The 24,778-nt window shown below is 35.3% G+C and overlaps 1 protein-coding gene across 2 annotated transcripts in view; it reads right to left on the minus strand.

The window, feature by feature from the left end:
* The window catches only part of LOC145694784 (phosphatidylinositol 4,5-bisphosphate 5-phosphatase A-like), a 103,668-nt gene that overhangs the window by 23,283 nt on the left and 55,607 nt on the right, over nucleotides 1-24,778 (minus strand). For both annotated transcript variants that reach the window (XM_081771420.1, XM_081771419.1), the window contains exons 2-5: nucleotides 23,056-23,172; nucleotides 20,651-20,728; nucleotides 14,055-14,202; nucleotides 3,673-3,848 (exon numbers count right to left, since the gene is read on the minus strand). In XM_081771420.1, the coding sequence (XP_081627546.1) occupies nucleotides 3,673-3,848; nucleotides 14,055-14,202; nucleotides 20,651-20,728; nucleotides 23,056-23,172 (519 nt within the window). The remainder of the gene's footprint in view (nucleotides 1-3,672; nucleotides 3,849-14,054; nucleotides 14,203-20,650; nucleotides 20,729-23,055; nucleotides 23,173-24,778) is intronic.

Below are 24,778 nucleotides of genomic sequence, written 5' to 3' on the forward strand. Positions count from 1 at the left end.
CTCTCTATAATACTATTCGATGTTGATGTAGATTTTAAACGCTCCTTTCAGCAGCGAGGCTATATGAGATGGTACCTACTGATTAACGTGGAAACCGAACCATATGAGCTTCCGCCGGGACCGCTTAGCCACGAAGGAGGTCGTTATAATACTATTTGAATCAGGGACGGTAAACTTACGTTGATATTTTCCTGGTATATTTTTCAGTCATTGTGAAAATGAAAAATCAACAGTAGGCTTACAAACACTGAGTCAAAAGTGTGAAGGGAGTTGGATTACTCGCTGTTCGTTACTAAATAAGCCTTCATCTTTGAATTCCGTAGTTTTTGATGGAATCTATGCAAGAACCAGTATATATATGTAATCCGTTAATAGTTTAGTGTGACATTGTTACAGTGCAAGTTAGCTCACTAGAATAACCCAAAATGTAGGTGACAACTAGGATTTTCAACTCCAAGATAAAGTGACTTGTAAAAGGCACTAGAAATTCTCACAGGTGTTGAAATCTATTTTGTTTTATTTATTTAACAATCACCACATACAACTCAGAGGCCATTTATACTGGATATCTAACAATAATAATAATAACAATGGAAAGGAATTGGGAAGGTATCGGCCAGGATCTGCTTAGTAGATACCAGTGGCGGATCCAGGAGATGATCAAGGGAGGGGCTAAACCACAGTTTGCCGCTTTATTCAGTGTAAAACAGGATTGAAGTCTGTTTTATCCACTGTATACCTGAGCTTCAGGGAGGGGCTATAGCCCCCCTTAGACCCGCCCCTTGTAGGTGCCATCCCGGCATTCGCCTGGTAAGACTGAGGAAAACACTTGAAAACTCCAGTCAGGATGGTCGGCAGCGGGAATCGAACCCACGACCTTCCGAATCCGAAGCCAACGCTCTACCACTTGAGCTATAGTCTTACAAGAAATGTATATACGCAAGGCATGGTACGTGCATAATTTTGCTATTATTTATACACATACGCAATTTACAAATTCGTTTACGTAAAAGTTTACAGAAGTATTACAGTTACTGTATTATATGAGAAAATGGAAGGAAGCAATCTATTTCCTGAAGATCTGGGACTGATTTCCAGCTCACAAGGGAATGAAGGGAGAATTGATATCGAGTTGGAACGTTGTGCATACATCAATCGAAAGCACTAATGATGCTGATTAAGAATCTGTAATAAAAAGTTTCCACATAAATGTATTGAAGGAGTTATGTCGATTTGTCACTTTTCACATTTTGCGAGATTTTGTTGTTTTGAAATTAGTTAAGTAGGTGAAAACAAAACGATGAACTCAACTCACAGAGCTTGCTACCTTCCAAAGCTAATCATCTATGTGAAATGCATAGTGAGAAAGCATCATAAGCCATATTGCACGCATAATAAAGTCCCTGTGTGGTACTGCCATCTATGCGGTGAAGTGCGCAATAACTTCGATTCTCCCATGCCTAGCTTCGGACTGTAAACACACGCGAACAGTTGTCAGTGTGCTCTCGCCGAGGTAACAAGGTGGTTGTTTTGATGTGTACTCAAATGTTGTTCATTTGTTACGTCAAGGTGCAAAATGCCGCAAATGAATATTGCCAACGTCTTGGCAATTGTAACTGAACAAGTCAGCGACTGTATCCAGCGGAATCGGATCAAGTCTGCTGAACAAATGTCAACTGAAATTGACTTCGCATTCGCCATTAGCGACATGATTATTAAAGGATATGAAAAAGGCAATGCCATTTCAGAAACTTTGGTTTTGACAGACTTTCGCATGATTGACGGTGATACACCAGTGGCACATTTACATACATCACGAAGGAGCTGTTCGATTTTGGATGAAGACCCTGATTATGAACCATCGACATCAGCAGGTTGTCCGAAAAATTCAGACACTCGGAAATATGCAGACGACGAGATGAGGATGGTTCTTGACTGTGCATGGACCCCGCGAGGCAAATTCAGAAAAATCACTGCCATCCGTAAGAAACACTCTTGGGCACCACCAGACTGGCTTGTCATTCGTGCGTGGAAAAGGCAATTCGCATCTGGTGGCAATAGAGAATTGAAGCTGAAGCAAATAAGTGGCGACACGTTTGCCTATTTCAACGCAACTGCTGCGGCTGGGCATCCAATTCACGACGACGACATACGAATCTGGGCGATGAAAAATGCAGCCAAACTTGATTTCGCTCATTCGTTCGAGGCTTCGTCTTGGTGGGTACAGCAGTTTAAAAATGCCCGTGGAATTACCTGCCGCCGAATCACGAGTCGCGTGACGAAGTCCTGCTTCGAAGATCAGGAGCTTTTGAAAACGGAATCAGACAAATTTGCGACCCGCATCAGCAACACAATCAATGAAAAACGCATCGCTGCCGCAAACGTTTTGAACGCCGATCAGAGTGGTGTTCAATATGAAATGACAGGAAATCGCACTCTGGCGTTCAAAGGACAAGATAGAGTTGAAAAAGTTGTGCAGTCAACAAGTGCTACAACCCACTCTTTCACTATGTTGCCAATAATTGCGATGAGCGGAGTTGTTCATGACAAAATGATGGTAACACTCCGAGATTCTAGAGGAAAATTTGGACCAAGGATGTAAAAAACAATGAAATCCGAAAATCTAGTGCCTGATGCATCGAAAAGTGGCATCATGACATGTGACGGCCGCGACAAGTATGTTAAAGACTTGCTGTCTGCAGCGATTTCACCGAACGAAGAAAATATCGTTCTACTTGACCATTGGGGTCTGTTTACAGCGTGTTTGCCCAATGGCGCAATGGTGAAGGTTGAGAATATCCCAAAAAACTGCACGCTATTCTGTCAGCCGTTAGACTTTTATGGGTTTGTTGTTTGGAAACATTATTTGAAAAAAACTTTAACACTATGTGAAACTCGAACTTGACGGGTATAAAATATTTGAACGAGATCAGCGCATTATATTTGCTTCGATTCTACCCAATCAGATGAGTTCACCAAGATACATTGTGTTGTATCAATATGTATTTATTAAAGCTGGTTATAAGACTGGTGAATATCCTGCTTTTGATTCGCCAAGCAAATTTGGTTTCAGGTTTGGTGTAGCCAACTGTAAGCATTGTGAGAAACTTGCGAGAATCCGTTGCTCTTGGTGCAAAGACATTTTTTTCTTGAACCATTATCTTGTTGATAACCCTGAGTATGTGCTGAAATATCATTACTGCACATCTTATGTCAACTAATACATTGATTGTGTTATGCTCCAAACGTTATGTTACCTCAAATATGAGTAACGAAAACACTTCCAAACGATTTCTAGTGCGTGAATTAGTCGTTTGTATTAGTTTGGTAGCGATTGGAATTGAAATAACGTGAAAAAGTGCGAAAACTGTGAAAAGTGACAAATCGACATAACTCCTTCAATACATTTATGTGGAAACTTTTTATTACAGATTCTTAATCAGCATCATTAGTGCTTTCGATTGATGTATACACAACGTTACAACTCGATATCAATTCTCCCTTCATTCCCTTGTCAGCCTCACACTTTTTAACTCCCTGAATTATTATGGAATTTGCACCTATAGTGTACAGAAATATGACGATTCATTCCATTTTTTCAAATAATCGATTATAATTTATTTGAAAATTTAAGAGTCATTGCACTTATTAGTAATGGAAGTGAAAACTTACTCATGGAAAAAGATATTGCTTGTTTCCTTCACTTGGAAAACCTGACTATTGAGTATTGCATTATAGTCATTAATACGTTCTTGTACAAAATTATCATGAGGAGTTAAATGGCAGTTGACTAGGCACATAGAACATCCATAGATTCCCAGACGTATACTCACAGCTCCTTTGTTACCCTATAATATTGAAGAACAAGGAGTATTAGGTCAAATTCTTAACAAACCATCTATACAAAGGAAGATCTCACAAAATATGTTTTACATAATGGAGTAAAATTACTAAAAATCACTTAGTGTTGTATTTACTGCTAGAAAATATTCTGTGGAAAATTTTCTTAATCTTTAGTCAAAAATTAAAAACCAAAAATGATCGCTATGAGCAGGAGTCTTATTCCGAGTGAACACCACTTCACGTTTAACAAATAAATAAATGAAAACTCGTAAGTCGACTACTACTCTACAGTAAAACTTGGTAATCTTTAAATCTGATCATATTTTGCTATTGATATTAATTAATGCACATGATAAACAGTTTTCTTGAAAAAAAAGTATGTAATATAATATCTATCCCTTACTTTGTTACACACGCCTGCATAGATTCAACATTCAAATATCCCAACAACAGGTAATCCGTTTCGCTGAGAAAGATAAAATTAGGTATACATTTTGCAATCAATATGTTAGCCACTTGTTGATGTTTCCATGCAAATGCGTTCTACAAGAGAAAATGATTAATGCAAGAGAAAAACTAAGAGTACACACACACAGTCCCATAAATTCACATGGTCGTCTGGTCTCGACCATCATTTAGCGAGGTGTAACAGCGAATGAGTGTAAAAACTTCTTTATGAATAGCAGCACATTGCTTACACACTTGCCGATAACAGATCTATCTGACAATAAACATCACTGTCTTTATATAGATAGAAAATTTCCCTGTAATTGACAAGTCATTTACTCTTCTATCTGGCTTCAGTAGAATTCACAAAATATTGATCTTGGATTCTCTAGCCTTTTGAAACATAACGACGCACATAGGGCTAAAGTATCGAGTTACGACGCCAAAAATAAAAAAGTTGATTTTATTGGATATCCTGCTCAGAAATCCCCATGAGACGACTACGCCTATATGCCTATATGCGGAATATGATTAAATTTTATTGTCTTATTGCCGAGACGATTATTAGCTGCAATTGCAATATTTGTGTTTGTACTTCGTCATACTCTGATTTCACATTGTGAACCGTTTCCTTTTTCTATCTTAGAGGCAAATTGCAATTCCAAATTACTGTTGTGTTCTTACAATTAGATTGACACACATACAATGGCACAATGGTACATAAAAGTATGTTGGAATCCACGTAATAGGAATTATTCGAGAAAGTTTGTTTATATATGGTGTGGCCACCGCTACCATCTAGGCCCCATTTATAATAAATATCGATAATATCACAGTCCTCCGAAATGTTCTGCAGTATCACATCACTCTGTACTTGTACTAAACGCAGTGTAGTATGATTGAGCTCATCTTGAAGTGGGACCACAGCCTCGTTTTCAGTTACCGTAATATTTGCATGATAACACTTCTTTGTCTCTGCTAGCACATGATATGAGGGATAAATATCTGCTCCTCTTTCTTTTGCTCCAAGTCTCATCCTTTTATAATCTTCCTTTGTCAAGCTAAGATCCATTAGAAGGCCTAAAGCTTCGTCAGGGCTGCACGGTCATGTAGTAGCAGATGATATATCATGGATCGCTTTCATATTTTTCAATCTCTTAGGCGGAGACTAGATCGCTAATTTCACAACTTCGGCTGCAGTACTCTTGCCAGATTTCACCAAACTTGATTCTACATACAAGCACAGCTTTTCAGAACTGGTATTCTTTACAATTTCCTTCACATATCTTTTCTTACTTCGTTGCGAACTCTCTTCGAACACTTTTCTTGATCTTCCTCATCTCATTTGCTCCGAAAGCCGTGATGTTGTTGAGGGACGCTGTAATGGTTGTAGCACCGGAAGTGTTACATCTTGATCACTCCGTATGCTTATTTGCCACTCGTACATGTAATTACATGCTCGCCATTTTGCCAAAACCTTTGACACAAATACTTTCACTACAGTTTTCAGTTTATTTCCACGTTGTTCAGCAAGTTCACTGATACCACACTTGTTTAATGTATACTGTAATAATTATTCATTACATTTTAATGAAGACCTATTGTAAAAATGCTCTTTAAATAACACTATAAAGAGTTCTCTTCTCTTAGTTTTCATGTTCTTCACAGATCGTTGCCACAACTGTGTGTAAACAATACGCTCCAATCAGGAAAGGGGGAAAAGGGGGGACGTGTATATTCCTGTTCTATGTTCGATATAAGATATATTGTCGAATTGTCCAAGAATAGTCGCGGTACTCTTTGGAATTTTTTTTTATAACTCTATGTATAGTAAATATTTCTTCCTTGTTTCGACACCGCACTAGTCCATCATACTACCTGTACTGTATTTACACTAGGCTCACTTGTTAGGTTCACAGTCATTTCAGATGTACACTATATATATATATATATATATATATATATATATATATATATATATATATATATATATATATATATATATATCTAACTCTTCATTATTCGTATTGAAATCTTGTTACAGTCACTTTGGGAAAATTTAGCACGAGCTGTTTCTCCGTCAGCAACTCAGGCACAACTAACTGCAGCTGGCCGTTCGAAATAAACTCCAACTTTGCGCACATACACTGGCTATTGTGTTGCGTTCACAAAACAAATTCTTACGGTACATCATGGACTGGTATATAGGGACTATTTTGAAGGAATTTCTGATTAGTTTCATCACAATATTTTTTTCTGTTTTTGGCGCCGTAATTTCATTTTTCGGCCTTATGTGCGACGGTTCGTTTCCAAGAAACAAAAACATGAGAAATATCACGTACACAATGCTCGGAGAAATGATTTTAACACTGAAACTATAGGTATAAAGTTGCTACAATGTGGCCCCATTCCAAGACACATCGCAAGAAAAGGAAATGGTAGGCCCCATCCACATTAAGGCTAAATTAACACGTTTAACTGAATTAAACCAATACACGTAATTAGTAAACCTGGGTATGTTGTTATTCTTTCATCATCTCATAATTATATTTTAGATTCTATACGTGATGAAGTCTACTCAATATACAAATTCAGACTCAATTTTAAAACATTAATCTAGTTTTCAGTTACAAATAAGTCAAAAATTTGGGAGAGATATTTTATAAAAATTTAAAATTTTGGCCTTTATTTATAAAATCAGGATTCATGACAAAATGAATCATAAATATTATACATCACAACTCAGCATTGATTAATTAAAATACTTAGTTAGCTTTCAACATTCAAATCCATCACAACTTATATCCCACATAATTATAAACTTTTCTACAGATAATAAGAGTATATAAATAAATACACGAGAAATAAAAATATTAATCGTATCAAATACATCTTGATAGAATGCAAACGTCTATGCGGTTATGATGACTTGTCGCTTACTAAAAGGTGCAGGGAACGAAGGAAAATTCGTTCAGTTAAATTCAGATATTAAAAATTTTACTGATGCCTTGGTTGGTTGGATTGGCAACTCTTTTAGCACAGAGGCTACATGCAGGGAGTAATCTACACCCCCAACACCCCCCCCCCCAATTTCTTTACACCCCCCCTGGATGGAAAAGGAATACTCCCCCAAATCCAATTGTATCAATCAGTATTATATAGGTTATTTATTACATCAAGTTAAAAAAGATCTAGCGTTCAGGAAAGAAGGCAATATTCTTATTTATTTATTTCACTTCAAAATACGAAGCGACCCCGTTCTCATGTACAGCTTCGAGAACCATATGACTTCATTGTTTCGGGCGGTGTTTCGATCAAAACAATTGACAAAACAGACCCGCTCATACCTACCCTCCTGAGCTCCGCGGCCATTTCCGGGAAAAGAGATTGATGGACAGATGCAGATGACTCAAATTGGGGATGGGGAATATCATAACTCAAAATCAGGTGAGTCATTTTTTTTTTCGCGGGTTTGTTATTTAGCAGGAGAAAATAACGGATTTGAACTTAGTTTTCTCTTTGTATTAATATGAAATCTTTGAACTTAGTTTCCCATTCGTATATATGAAATTTTATTTTAATGATCCAATGTACAGAAATTAATCTATTACAAAGTGTAGTTTTTTTTCCCCCTAGCAGATTGAGCTCCATAAATGAAAGCTGCGAGGGAGGAAGAACATGGATCCAGTTACTTTTGCTAATAGTTGCGTAACAAAATATATGTTTTCTTTGAGTTTGTTTAAAAATGTATATCACTATTCTGAGAGCACCCCCCTTTTATTTTGACCCCCCCCCCCACAAGTAAAATTTCTGGAGTACTTACTGGCTACATGAGACATAGACTTTAGTACAGTTTAACGTGGAATCCGAACTACCGTTACGCGTTCAAATTTTAAGGCTCTCCCACCGGGAATCGGATTAGGTGCTTAAGGAACACACGCCATTATACAGCAGAAAGGGTTTTCTAATGTTTCGTTTGATAATTAATAATCGTAACCTATTAAGAAAAGTAACTAAACAGTACCACAGTACAGTGTTTAGTACTACTTATGAGTAGTATAAATTAGTAGTACCTCTTTTGTAGTGGTAGTGTTTAATTGCCTCCGTCGGTATTGATATAAATACCAAGCACTCCATCCTCTTGCCGACGGTTGTATGCATATGCATACACGAAACTTCAGTATGTGTTAGATGACCTTGAAACTGAGAACTGGATGGCATTTATCCATGTGTTGGGCATATAATCATGAGTTATAACCTACGTATCAACCCTCATATGGTTATCAGAAAGAAAGAAAAAAAAAAAAAAGTATTGTTTAGTCTACCTCCTAACACGCCTTTGTGTGTGCGTTCTTCAGAAAAGAGCCAGTAGAGAAAACTTGGCCATTTGTTCTCATTTTTCCGCTTTGATTCAACGAAGGTGCTTCTTGAACGTGGGTTTGTACGTATTATTCGTGTTTCTTTATGTTTCGTTTCCTTTTTGTGTGACAAATGAATATTGCGAGTACGAGTGGCACATCTGCAAGTCGCGCCGTTCTTTCCATGGAGGAAATTTCGGAGATTGTGAACGGTAGCGATTTAGATCTTTATGAATCAGATTTCGATGAGGAAATGTCGCGGGTTTCTGAAAATGAAGAAGACATTAGTGGGAAGAGAGGATAAGTTGGAGACGGCATTCAAAAAGAGACGAAGAAATAAAAGTAATAATTCTTAAAGTGGATGGCGAATTCCTGTTCAAGTATCCCAAAAACCTGTTTTCCGTGGTTCTCCCGGTATCAACAAAAATTATAACCTCTCCCGAAATAGTACACCTATCCAGTTCTTCCAGTGCTTCATGTCCAATAAATAGTGACTGAGACAAATAAATATGCGGAACAAATACGGAAAAGATTTGAAAAGGGGGCTCTTAGTGCAAAATCGGTTTTCAGTAAGTGGAAACAAGTTTCGGAGAATGAGCTCAAACTTTTTTTTTTTTTTTTTTTTTTTGCGATAATAATACACATGTGTCTTGTGCGAAAACCTGATACAATACGTATAAAATAGGCGTGAATAAATCCGATCAGCTACTTGCCTATAATGCTTTCGGGCGAAAGTCATTCAAATGGTGGAAGAAGATATTTTTTCCACTTTGTAGATTTATGTCTTATGAATACGTTCAGTTTAGAAGAAAAGAACAGATAAAAAATACAAGCTTCAGCAATTTCTGTGTCTTCTGGCCGAGGAATTGGCTGTAAAAATCTCGGGATCAACACAACTCTCCTGCGCGCCTCTCCTGCGGGAAGGTTGATTAGTAAGGGCCATTACGCGTACAAACTGCCCCCAAAGGCACCAGGTAGCAAACAAAAGAAGCAAAGACTGTGCCCGTACTGGAGAACCTGCGAGAAAACTGACGACAGTGTGGTGTCCAAAGTGTGGTGTAGCTCTGTGTATTGGGGAGTGTTTCGAGATATTCCACTCGAAAGAGAAATACTGGGAGTAGATTTTACGCCAAAAGTGTTTCGGGGAAAGTGGCAATGACGTTTGTTTTTTAGATATTCGAATTATCAATAAAGTATATTTTTGTGTTTGTCTTGTGATAATTTATCTATATGCCTACGAACAGCGACTGGAATATAGTAAAAAACATGCTTGAAAAAGATCAAGTTTGCAACACTGCTGACTTTTCATGCATGAACGTAAGACACTAATTTTTTTTTACTAAGAATAGATTTTTTACTAAGTCCCTTCACTAAAAATCTGTGAAATTTCATTAAATTATCTCTTAAAACGCACGATCCATGGCCTTTTATAGAAAGCTTTAAAAACCGCCGTCATCAGGGTTTACAGAATTTAAATACCCTCCGGAGACAAAGTGTTAAATCGCATCGTAAACTTACTTTCTCAACATTTACTCGAACTGGATGACAATTACAAACTTGAAATCATTTTTTTTTTTTAACAATTAAGTATGAAAGAAGGTGGTAAAAAAAATTATCTATTATCTCTCTGTGACTGATTTGTCTTCTCTTCTACAAAAAATCAGTGTGTCCTCTATCGGAGACACATTAATTAACTTATTATGGCATCCCTAGTCTTAATTGAAAATTTATCCCTTGAGATTACCACTTCCTAATTTTAAATTATATATTAAATACGAAAGTGACTAGCTACCCTATCCCTCATTTATTGACCCCACTTAGTTACAGTACGTTGGGAAAATAAGTTCGAGCCTGCATTTAAGGAAAACAGAGAAAAAGACATGCTTTCAAATGAATATAATTAGAAACAATAAAAAATAAATAAAGAAAGAAAGAAAGAAGCTTTTACTGTCAAAAACACCCAGACCATAACAACGGTAGTGTTAAATATAGACTTTTCAGCAATGACTTATCAGTTCCTCCACCACGAATTCTTTCAGAAATCAACGTTGCTTGAAGAATTTTAAGTTATTATTGGCAACATTCCTGTACTGTAGTTACAAATCAAACTAAGCTTTTAATGTAGGAATGGACTTTTTTTTTTTTTAAATGTAGAAATAACACTTAAAGGTAAGTAAAAACATTGTTCTAGGTTTCCTTCAGTTTACATTATTGCTGCCAAATAATCTATCAATTAATTGTTCAGGCAATGATAAATACAGCCAGGAGAAGGGAGTGGTAATGTAAAACAAAGGAAACTAGAATAATGTTTCAATAGTTCTCAAATGTTTCTACAGTAAAGAAATAGATTTATAGAAAGTTCAGTTTGATTTGTTTTTACAGTGCAGAAATATTAACGACACTGTAATTCTACAAGCAAACTGGATTCTTAAAGGATCATACCGAAGAGTGAGATAAGTTGTTGCTGAAACGTATACGGTCAAGATTACCATTTTTACCGTTCGGATACTTTGGAAAGCAAAACCTTTTTTCATTATTCGATATGCATCCTATTAATCAATTAAGTAATAAATAAATAAGGTTAATATGAAATGAAAAGCTATGCTTGCTCCTTTAAAAAAAGTTGTACAATAAATTAACTTGTGTAAAATCGTCGAGGGCTAATGTGCAACGAGATAATACAAATCTATATTTCTATATTATTAAATAATATTATCGGCAAGACTTTTATAAGATATTAGAAGCTTATACTTCTTTTATTCTGAAAGATGACTACAAGTATCCACTACATCACAAAATATTTGTCGAATATACGGTGTATATATCTTCGTGTCAACAACTATCTATCTTCATAACAATCATACCTTCTTGACAACCTACTATATATCCATGACAACCTAATCAACAAACTTTTTCTTTTTCAATATACATTCCTGCTCACTTATTGCGCCTCTGATCATATTCATAAAACAAGTACAGATTGATAATATTATTACATCATTATGATATTGCGCCTCTGATCATTGATAACATCATTATGATCGTATCGTTATAAATGTGATTTCGGAAGAAAACTTTTGATATAGCTAGGAAATCTTATGTTAAAGAGAGAGGCGAAGGAAAAAAATATAAAGCGGAAATAACTATATTTCCGAACCCATAACGTTTTTTTTTTTTTTTTTTTTTTTTTTTTATACTACAAGTATCTGAAAAACGTTGGATCGTCTTGCTTTGCGCCACATGTGAATTTTTTTCTTTGTTGAACAGAATCACGAGCTTTCATTAAATTCTAACTTTACCTTCTTCCTTGCTCACCACTTTAGCATTGAATGTTTGCAGAACAGACCCTTTCACTAAGGAAGACTAAGGGAAATCTGTACCTGATTTGATTTTTAGTGTACTTTTATAGTTAGTTCTGAAAATACATCCAGTATTTTCTGTAGATGTATTTTTTGTAATCTTTTGTATAAAAAACGATGGGGGAAGTATCTGGAATTCAGAAATATACGGTAAATTAGAGTAACGTCTCACGATAGTGTTAACAATGATCAATCATAGTATAATGAGGGTAACTGTATCTGGTATGAAATACGTAGTTCTCTTTCTAGGCAGAGGTGCGAAAAATCTCAAATCTAAAACTTATCGATCGTTATCTAGAAGATAATTTCCACCGCGCAAAGAAGCGGTTCAGTCTAAGAAAGCTTTATTAAAAAAAAACACGTTCAAAACAGTCTTAAATCCTATTTTCGGGTATCAAGAATTGTATATAATCTCCTTCATATTTTTCTTTCCGAACGTGCAAATATGGCAAGATGATGCTGACAACGAAAGGAATTTATAGTGAAGAGCTTTTGAATACGAGTAGGTCATTGGGTCATTACAGCATTTACAGTCTGTACGCATTAAAAAGCCTCTATACAGCATTTACAGTCTGTACGCATTAAAAAGCCTCTAACATCTGACAGGTATCGGTAATGAGATAAACTTCGTCACCACGGGCATAATCAAAACTGTGAGATACGTAGTTTAAACCTTGTCATTGTTTATCGCCTCCCCAATACCATACACAGTAGTAGGAATTGATAACTTCATTTTGCTATTTCAGAGCGAAAATTCAAATCATTAAAATCCATTCAAAAAGTTTTACGATGTTCTTTATTTCTTGGATTTCAACTTTTCCTATAGAAATTTGGTGTGCTATTCTTACGATGAATATGGTAACTATCAACACCTACATATAAGTTTTTATTATTATTATTATTATTATTATTATTATTATTATTATTATTATTATTATTATTATTATTATTATTATTATATTATTATTATATTATTATTATTATTATTATTATTATTATTATTATTATTATTATTATTATTATTATTATTATTATCCTTGCATATGACGACAGAACTATGTGGTCTCAAACACAGTTATCTTTACTATAATATCAGTATAGTTAGCAGTATTGTCAGATGTTCCCTCAATTTAACTACAGTAAAGGCCCAATTATCCGCGAAATTGGATGGGAAGGGCACTGCGGATAACCCGAAAAAACACTAAAAATCAGGTGCAAACACGAAAGAAATACAGTATTTTAGCATAAAAACTACGTTTCATAGTTTGTATTGCTCGGGTCGTCAAGGTGAGTGATCAGAGAATGTGAAAGCTATGACTAAAACAAAAGAATAAGAGCCTGCCACTCATCCACTAATTCCGAGAGGGTCTATAGGATTACGATGCACAATTTTCAGTAATTTTCGACCTTCGCACTTCCACATTAGCATTTTCCTGGTTGTTGTCTTTTTTATTTTTTATTTTTTTTTTTATTTTTTACATTTTTTAAAAAGTTTGTAATTAATACTCCAGTGATTGCTCACTCCACAGTAAACAATGAACGTAATTTACTAACACTCAAATCACTCTTCCCAATTCCGTTTTTCATACTTTACAACAATCGGCTTCTGCTTATCAGAGTAGAGTTGCTCTTCGAAACGTGCATTATTGTTGGAAATATTAATTTTTACAATGCAATTTATTTTTATGTTTTAGAACATACAGTACTTATTTACATGCGAAGTGTCAGTCTGCATCGATTACTTGTAATATATTTGAGCGCGACAGCAGCAAGGTTAAAAAGTTTTTTCGTGGCACTTGCCGATAACCCGCACCGCGGAACATTCGCTTGCAGATAATCGTGGCTTTACTGTATTTCCATCTTAATATTCTTCCTTTATTTTCTAACACTGATTTCCTAGCTGCATTTAAGTTTTCTTTTAACACCACATCAGCTCTCCACGATTTTACAGTTACCTTACGTGTTCTTTTAAGAGCAAGCATAACATACACACATAAAACAGAAAAGAAAAGAGATAAGAAACGTAGAGCACAAATAAAATACTCACCCACATTCCACCAAACCCTGTTCTAGTATATTGTGTTTCAATATCTCTTAAATGTAGTAGATGTTTTCGTAAACAAAATAAACTCAGTACTATGCCCTGTAGTCTTATTGTTTTCACTTTAACATAATCTTTGGCTGCCAAAATTTCTCTGAAAAAAAAAAAAAAATCCATAATTAAAACTATCAAACTTTTATCGACCTACACGCACCAACACAACAAAATCATTCGATCCACAAAAGTGAGCCACACTTGACAAATGCTAAATACGGTCCCTCATTTACTTACGCCATTTAATAATGAAAGAAAATTCTGCTCTGGCAAAGACTAGGATAATTTCTTTATGTTCTTGAAACAAGTCCATAAGTATTAGTTTCATCAAATTTTCAGACAGTCACTGTGTACTTCTATCGAGAGAGAGAGAGAGAGAGAGAGAAAGAAAGAAAGAAAGAATATTAACCAGTTGAGAATGCTCCAAGAGCATTGCCAGAACGAACTTAAAAGGAATGGAGAGATGGTGGGAAGGATAGCTGTGATTGTTCCTACATGTAAAAGTAAATCTGTTTATTCGCACCTTGTTGTTTCTCGCAAAAATTCGCAAAGATTATCTCTCTATGATTTACAGTTCCCGAGATATGGCTTCTTAAATCTCCCGAAATTCGAATTTTTTTGGCCAATATCTGGGGAACGGTGGCCAGTTTGGCCAGTAGCCAGTTGACCAGTGGCCACCGATTATTATTTGGTACCAAAATGTTCACGATTCTCTTAGGTATTGCTCAACATCAATAGGATCTCTCTATGACTTATGGTTTCCGAGATATGGCTCCGTAAATGCCTGAAAATTGGCCACTTTTTGGCCAATATCTCGGGAACGGTAAGAGTGACGCGAAAAATTCCATCACTTTCTCATGTAGATTTTGACACTCTATTGAATGGAGGGCTCAAAATTGAAAAAGTCCCAAATAACAGAGACAGACAGACATAGAGAATTCAGTAAGGAACTTTTTAAGTTTGTTGAAAATAGAGAGTAGGATAAAATAGAATAGGTTTGACAACGTAAGTACGAGATGGGGCAGAATGCAGCAGATTAAAAATGACACTGTGTTTCCTCTTCTCCACCTTATTTCAGATCTTTATTATTTATAGGGATGCAGACCTAAGTTCTATTCACAAATGAAATAAAAAAAAAAAAATGAAATCTTTTAAGTTTTACGTCCCACAATTATGCCGGCTAGGCTAAAGGACACTGTGATGATGAGAAATGGATGAAATGGTGGATTGACGTAAGTGGGAGGAAACGGGAACCCCGAGAAAACCCACGCACACGGTGTTTGTCCACCCAAAGCTCACTTGGCGCGAGCTGGAGTCGAACAAAGACCCCACACCCCTTGCACCAGAGATGAACGCTCTACCACTGAGCCACCGGGATCCCTCTAAGTCCTACTCACCTAAATCCTAAAACTGTGTAAGCTGTGTTATTTAGCTATAGGTACATTAATTTGTATGTTTGTTTCTCATTTTTTCGAGGAAAACTGAGTTCAAGTGTTAACTTGTATATTTTTTCCCATATTTTTCATCGAAAGATATTTTCTAAAACTGTCCATCTTTATCTATCATGTATGATTTATATATATATATATATATCTTGATAATAAGTTGTCAAACATTTTATAGTATCAAGGTCATTGAGTGCCATATGATGTTTTACAGAATACTGTCCATATCTTTGCTGCCTAATTATTACATTAATTAGTTTTTCATTGTTTAGTAATTGAGAACATTGGAAAGTTAGGTGCTCCATTCCACCTTCTTCATTGCACCAAGATAGTGGTGTATCTTTGCATTTTATTTGAAATAATTTACAAAGTATAAGTGCTGTGTTGAAGTGAAGTCTATAAAATAGTTCAACTTTTGGCCTCGACAAAACTTATATCATCTTCCAAAGTTTCCTTTGATTTCTATTTAACTTATTTATTTCGCAGTAATATTTTTCATCTCTGGTTTTGTTTTTGTTCTCTCATTCCAAATCAAAATTGACAATCTTTTGAATAATATTCATAAAATTTGTACGGTGGAAGTGCGATGTTTGCTAGCTTTTCACTGTCACATGCATTTTTTGCCAATTCAACCACTTGTTCGTTCGGTTTTATGCCAATGTGTCCAACTATATGCATAATGTCGACGTTTTAGCCCAACAGAGTTAGATTCCTACTGAGAGAGATAATATTCGGTATGTTCCAAATAGTTTCAATTGTCCAATTCATAGTTGAAAGTGCATGAAAACACTTAGTGAGTTTGTACACATACTGTACACTGTAAATTGTAACAATTAAAATTATATGATAATTGTGCAACAATTCCCCAAATCAGTAAGCTTAAAATGTAAGTTAAAGAAATATATACGGATGAAACACTGAAAGTTTAATTCATTTAATTAAGAATAAACTCTAAGGACATGAATCGGTGCAGGGGCGGATCCAGGACGGACTTGTGGGGGGGGGGCGGTGGGTTGTAATACTGCTACTTAGAGCTACTTTTAAGAGCTCCAAACTCTAGGATAGGTTTATATTTATATATATAAAATAAGGAAGTTTCTCCTTCTGGGGGCGGGGGCAATCGCCCCGATCGCTTCCCCCCCCTGGATCCGCCCCTGAATCGGTGCATGCTTATGTTGGTTTATAGAAATGCTATTTTATTTACTGCGTCTAATGTTTAATTATCATTAACTGTACTATTCCGTGTTCCCTGACACCTTCCTCAACAGATCAGGCAACTTGCTAGCAATACATCTCACTTCTCAGAATGTACTCTTGCACTATTTTGTTAATATAATAAAATAAATTCTCTGCACTTATAAACTAAGGACAACTTTGTTTACGCTAATAATAATTATGCTACCACAACATTTTGAAAATTTTGTGCAAAATTCTTTGTCTCTGGAGTCATAAGTTTGCACGGTGTAAGCATTAGTAGCAATATAAATATACTCGAATTGGACATTATCATCAACTTAGCTTGAGCAACAGTATCGTTTTCCAATAGGATTAATTGCTCACGAAGTATTTCTCTTGGTAACTGCAAATCTAAAAATCGAATTTCCTTATTCATACTAAGTAATGAGATTCTCATACCTAATAAACCTCTAAATTCCTTTTTCTTCCTAAATGATTATGTAACAGTAAAAAGTGCCGACGCTTGGATACATTTCTAATTAAGTTTTTTATACTAATCTGACAATGCTGAATCCAATGAAATAATTTTTTTTTTTTTAAATATATCTGTCCATGGAGTTACGAGAAAAATTACCTCAAAAATGGAATCACTGAGCTACCGATTATGTCAACAGTAAAAGTGCCCACGCTTCGATACATTTCTAATTGCGCTTTTTATGCTAATCTGAGAATTTTGAATCCAATGAAATTATTTTCCAGCATATTCGTCCATGGAGTCACAAATCAATTGGAAAAATTACCTTCCCAATGAATTCATATGTTTAAAAAATGTTATATTGGATTGAGAATCCTCATATTGAATTGAGCATAAAAATCGCAATTAGAAATATATCAAAGCGTGGGCACTTTCACCATTGTCATAAGCGGTACTTCAAAGATCCGAACATTTTAAAATATTTTTTTAATGTTTTTATTTTATGAACGGATATGTTTGAAAGTAGTTTCATTGGATTTAGGATTTTCAAATTAATATGAAAAGCGCAATTAGAAATTTATCCATGCGTAAACACTTCATACTCGAGGCGTGAGCCATGGCATTTCCTTACATTACTGACACGAGCTTGGAATCTATTTCGTTTATTAAGAACTAGCATCAATTACCCACTTCGCTGGGTTAAATTAAGGAAAAATAGTAATATATTCCGTTAGTCAGTCACGTTTTACTATTACTAAAGCGCTCTTTGATATCGGACATTTTCGATGAATTTTATATATTCCCCTCCCCTAGTCAAGTTGCGGGGCACGGCATCGGAAGTGTCATTGTTCATCTCAGCGACCCCGAAAACTATGAATTTGACACTGATATTGGTCATTTCGATAATTTTTACATATCTTCCCCTCCCCCATGTTGCGGCGCTGAATTTGAATTTAAACGACATCAGAAGTGTCACTGTTCATCTTAGCGACCCCGAAAACTATGAATTCGACACTAATATCAGTCATTTTCGATCATTTTTAAATGTCTCTCCCCTTCTTCACCTTTAATGAGTTGAGTTGAGATGATTTTGAGTTTAACATCCTTTTCAGCAGCGAGGCTATGATTAACGTGGAATCCGAACCACATGAGCTCCAACCGGGAAGCGAACCTGGGTCTCCCATGCCAAAGGCGTGTACGCTAACCGCTTAGCTATGGAGGAACTCTCCTCCCACCTTTAAGTTACACCGTCAAAGTGATATGATAAAATTATCTGAGGTTTAAACTTCATCTAGGTTGTAAATTTGATTGAAATCGGTACGGTGGTGGTTCAAGAGTTTTTAAGTTTTATTTATTTTTACATATCTCCCCCTCCCTTAAGTTCTACCTTCAAAGTGAAATGATAAAAGACATCTCATTCCCGAACCTCATCTCTGTTAAAAATATGATCGAGATTGATCGTTGGGTTCAAGAGTTATTAAGTTTTATTTACTTTTTAACTCCTCCCTTTCCCTCCCATAAGTCCTATCGTCAAAGTGAATAGATGAATACGGTACCATCCCAGGCCCGAATTCATCTATGTTGAAAATTTGATCAAGAATGGTCGGGTGGTTCAAGAGTGATGAAGTCACGAAGACAGTCACTTTCATTTTTATTTTTTACATATATCTCCCCCTCCCCTTCCTCTACGTTACACCGTTCAAGTTAAATGACAAAAATTATCTCAGACCCAAATGTCATCTATATTGAAAATTTGATAAAGATGGTTGAGTGGTTCAAGAGTTAAGTTTTATTTATTTTTATATATAAATGTTCCCCTCCCCTAGATTCTACCGTCAAAGTGAAAATATATATAAAAAAAATCCAGGCCCGAGCCTCATCTGTGTTGAAAATTTGGTTAAGATCGGTCGGGTGGTTTAAGCGTGATGAAGTCACAAAGACAGTCACTTTTATTTTTATTGTTCTAACATATATCTCCCTCCTTCCCCTCCCTACATTGTACCGTAAAAGTGAAATGACGAAAACATGTCAGGCCCGAACCTCATCAATGTTGAAAGTTTGATCGAGATCGGTCGGGTGGTTCAAGAGTTATTAAATTTTATTCATTTCCATATATTTCCCCTCCTCTCCTTCCTCTCCCCTACGATCTATCGTCAAAGTGAAATGATAAAAAACTTCCCAGGTTCGAACTTCATCTATGTTGAAAATTTGAGATCGATTAGGTGGTTCAAGAGTTATTAGCTAACGAACATAGTCACTTTATATATATATATATTAGTATATCTCCTCCGCCCCTACGTTGCACCGTAAAAGTGAAATGATAAAAACATCCTAGGCCTGAACCTTATCTATGTTGAAAGTTTGATGGAGATCGGTTGTTTGGTTCAAGAGATATTAAGTTTTATTTATTTTTTTTATAATTCCCCCTCCTTCCTCTCCTCTAAACTCTACCGTCAAAGCGAATAGCTAAAAGCACTCCCAGGCCAGAACCGCATCTATACATTGTTCGGCGTAAGCTCTAAACTGCGATAAACAAAGCCACGTGAAACTAAATCTCGCTGATTTGCTGTTGTCCTACCGACGCTTGTACTACTCCGCAAAATAGTTCATGTGATTGCATTATTACTTTTACGATGAAGCTTCATATAAAACTGCTATTTAATTATAAATGACAAAAATATAATATGTATTATCTAATAATACTGCAATCGAGTGTGGCTAATGAAACAATAGAAATAAACACTACGCATGCGCAGTAATTATGGCGCCAACTCAACTGTGGACGGGTGTTCTGCTTTTAAAGTCTGAAAGATGACTGGCATGAATCCCGGTTCCGCGGGTGATGAAGTGAAACACCAACAAGGCAAACCGTTACTCACTAAGCAACAATTGTTTAGAGCGAAATTCAAATACTTTTTTTTTTTCTTTTTAATCTTTCGAGTTTCTTTTCTTTCTTTTCTGCTGCTGCTGTAAGTATCTGGACAACACGAGACAGTATTGTCAAAATGCACTGTATAATTTGCTCCTCCCCGTGGGGAGTGGGAGTGATACATCACTAGCCAATCGTATTTATGACAAGCGGAAGGATACAAATATTTTGTTTATCGAAGTTTAGAGCTTACGCTGAACAATGTATAGGTCAAAAATTTGATGTAGGTCGGTCTCGTGGTTCAAGAGATTAAGAGTCACAAACATAGTGATTTTCAATTTTATATATACCTAAGTACAGATGTAACCGCTTCGCACTATCACCGAATTCCAGAAGTATTTGTGGATCGTAAAACGACAAATACTTACCTCTGCCATATAGTCAATTTATAATTTCGTGAAATGTAGTAATATAACGGAGGAATGAAATTTTAAACACTGTATCTCGATTCGTTCCCTTTTACCAACTTTTATACTCTATCGAACTTACTCAAAAATTGCACATTAAGTTAAGGATAACCTACCTGATGGAATTTGTCCAAGGATCATCAAAAAGAGCGTCCATCAGCATATTTTGTGGCTGCGATTTTACTTCCTGAAGACTGTAAATATATGATAACCAGAATTACAAATAATAATAATAACAATAATAATAATAATAATTTCATTTCAATATCTCATCTGTCACTGTATTAAATATTACATACTTAGAACCCGCAAAACAAGACCTGACAAAAGAGCAGACAACAAACTTAAAAAAGGGGGGAGCGTGACTCATTTTAAACTAAAAATGCTGAATTTACTGCATTATAGTGTATATTTATCTATGTTGCCCTAAGTTCGTTATTTCAAAATTTCTGGAACTAATTAAAACGCAGTTTACTCACTAAGTTTCAGTGATAATACATAAAATAGAATATATTTAAACTGAAGATTTTCTGCATTTACCTTTCTATTTTTACACAATTCCTTCTTTATAATTAAGAATACATCTACTATTAATGACTTCTTTGCGTATTATATTTCAACTGTATAGAAAAACATGTTTACACATGTCTGGCCACAAACTTAACAAATGTTCAGGTCTGGCCGTAGGAGAAAATGCTGTCATACGTTACGGACTGTTGTTCGTATCAACATATACATATTTATAAATGTTATTATTCGCTATTGACTTACAAACATTTAGATGGGAGGATGGGATAAAACTTATTCTTTTTTTCTTTGATTATATTCACTATGTCAAAATAAATGTTCATACAAATTCTCCCAATTCAACAGCCATTGCTTTGGCAGAAAAAATGTATTTAAGACTTCCGCCTTTTATAAAGTTTTTATCATCTGGCTAAACTGTAGACTTTTACTAAGACGCACATAACTCAAATTCTAATTAAAGAAGAAACATGTATTATACCTGATTTGAATTGCTATTGACTTTTTCTTCGGCGTAAGTCTAGTTTGAACAATTCTCCGAACAGGAAAACAACAGAGGGAAGTTTTGAACATTTCACAACTACAAGTATTCGTCTTCTTATTTTATCCGGTTACGATTTATTAACAGTGACTTGGAGACAAGCAAAAATTTTTTAAGGCATACTTTACCTTATTTCAAAGATACTTTATAAATGTTGTGTTCACTGATCCAATAGTACCTGAGAAAAAAGTACAGTATTTCCTCACTTATATGAAAATGTAGAAAATTGAATTTAGTGAAGTAGAAAATAATTTAGATTGCACAATTTTGGAACTTGCACAATTTCTTGGTGGTATAATAAAGTATACTTTAATGTTCTTACACGTCTCAGAGACAGAGTTCCAAAGAAATAATCGAATAAATTATAAACGCGAGGATTTTTCAGGAAATTTTAAAATATCCCTTTATTACTTTTTTTTTCGATGTTGTGTCCAAACATAACATATAAAAAAAAGCCCATCTAACTGCAATTCAAACGAGGTATAGATTGTAAACTGTATTTATATTCATATTAGAAAATGTATTAATGAAAGTTATCTCCCACTTTCCTAAATTCAATTTTCTGTTTGTTTTTCTCTCTCTCTCTCTTTTTTCATCATCACAAATGAGAACATACCATATTTTTCTCATGTATTCGCTCAGGCTCAGGTACATAATAGATTTAGAAAAATGGTTCACAAAATTATGTAGCAACTAATATTATAGTTGCAATTTGTTCCATATGTAACAATGACAGACGAAAAGCTAAGTAATCGACAAATACCTTTGGACATCAGGCCATACATTCTAAAACGTGTTGTGTATAGAAGGTACGGGTCGCAAACAAAATAACGTGGGCTTTCTGTATTATGTACTCTTCTGTATAATATAAAAAAAAAATGAGCTATGTCCCATACTTTTCAAGCTAGGGCGCTTGAAAACTGGTTTTCCAATTGACTGATTTTAATTGACGTTCTTTGTCTATAGCAGGGCGAGAGCTACAGTTGAAAGAAGAATGTGAAACACTGCACTGCATTCGACACTCTCTCACAGAAAGAGAACGCGGGACCTCGTGCACCAAAGTACGACCACTAGCCATTAGATGAGCGCGGAGGTTTGATTTTTCAAAATTTCCGCAGTTTAAATTTCTGCAAGGGAGAATAGAGAGTTTTTTAACACGCGTTTATTAGTTTTACTGTTATTATTTCATTTGACAAAGAATTATCTCCCGAATGGTCTTACTCTTCCACAGCAAGTATGTTTTCTTTAAATAAAATAAAATGTACAATAATAATAATTAAAAAAAAAACTGACTTCTTGTGTTATACAAAACTGACAGAGAATCTCATAATCATTCTTTTTAGTAACTTGTTTATTCTCAACACAGACTTAAAACACACACAAAAACATGTTCATTTAACTCTGAAGAGACTAAAAGAACATTAACCCTAGATAACGATAATCTACATGGCTTACCCTATCACATAGAAGTCTGGAAGCTGTGTCGGCGACCTTTGGCCTTCGAGACCTAACATGGCATGAAAATCCTCATCTGGTGCTCGTGTTGCAACATTCCACGTCACTATATAAATCCTACAAATAAAACACATATTCAGTATACAAAATGTATTACTATACAATTAATCAACAAAAATAATGATACAGGTATGACACGTAGGGCTATATTGAGGGTAGACATATATAAGAATATTGCTACTTCAAGGGAATGAAAGCATTTTATTGTCTTAAGTTTAAGAATAAAGCTTGATTTTGCACAGTCTATTTTGGAAAATGAAATCTTTAACTTTTGCGTCCCAAGTTATACCGGTTAAGCTAAAGGAGACGCTGATGATGAGAAATGAATTGGTGAAATGAAGAAAGTGGGAGGAAACGGGAGAACCCCGAGAAAACTCACGCACACGGTGTTTGTCCACCACAAAGCTCACTTGACGCGGGCACAGTTTGCTTTGGAGAGAAAAAAATCAAGTAAATGAATGAAAAAATTATAATTGCAAACACAGTATAACTTTCTTTTCAACAGATTTAACTTCTGCTCGATATATGATTTGGCTATTAATTACTAGTATTTGGTTCAAAAACAGATAAATAAACGAGTGAAGGGAATAAATTCAAAATATTGACACCACATAGGTATTCATAATCATATCATACGGATTTTAAGATCGAAATGTCTACGCTAGGTACACGATACACGTTGCTCAATTGCAAATTAGAGGAGGATGAATTAAGGAGGTAGACTACTAAATATTTTTCAAAAGCTAACACTTATTCTTTTGCTCGTTTTTCGTAAGTGAAAAGAGATAATGAAATGTAACTTACCACAATAATAGATAATGTTATTATACACCTGATAATACTAACCCGAAGAATTTTCAGAGTTGCCATCCATTGAAATCACAGTGTGACCAAAATTTGAATTACCCAAAAATCTAGGTTAAGGCAGCGGCCAGAAAAATGAACTCAACGGTAATTGATGACTTATCATGTTGTCTGGGTTCCTTGTTAACCACATTTTAAATCACATTTGTATATATTTTGTAATAACTTACAAAAGTTATTATAAAATAAATAAGTTTTGGACAACCCTGACTCTGAAACTGTGCACTTTTCCCCACAGACCCATATGAATGTTTTCTTATTTTGATGTAAGGAATCACCTTTTAGTTTGTGGGTACAGTAACATCCTATAAATCTACAGACATTGGTGCAAGTTGGCTGGGAACCTAGGGTCCCGCAACTCCTAAGACTGGCCGTGGATACAAGCACCAGATTCCTAAGTGAATATCTAATTTTTGTTATCTTCATGTTTTATTTCAATAAAACTAAAACGGCAAATATACAGCCTAGGACATATATCTTTCAAGTAATGTCATTTCAGGTTTTGCCAGGGGGAGGGCAAGATGCCCACCGGCATAAAAAGTTTTAGATTTTTTTTATTAGTATATTAGAAAGCATGTGTTTCTCAAACCCAGGGGAAAGGCATTTGCCCTCATTCATTTCCCAAATGACGCCCCTGTATCTTTCATACAGCTATCAGAATCTGGACCCACATAGATGTTCAACTTTAATAGAAAATACTTTTTCAAGGAAAATTCGGGAAGCCTTTTCCAAATTTCTCCCAAATTTACAAATCGTGATACATGCGTATGGTGTCACTCGAAAGATTGGTTCATTCTAA

This window comes from Thermobia domestica, chromosome 9 (assembly GCF_964235325.1).
Source record: "Thermobia domestica chromosome 9, izTheDome1.hap1.1, whole genome shotgun sequence".
NCBI classification, from domain to species: domain Eukaryota; kingdom Metazoa; phylum Arthropoda; class Insecta; order Zygentoma; family Lepismatidae; genus Thermobia; species Thermobia domestica.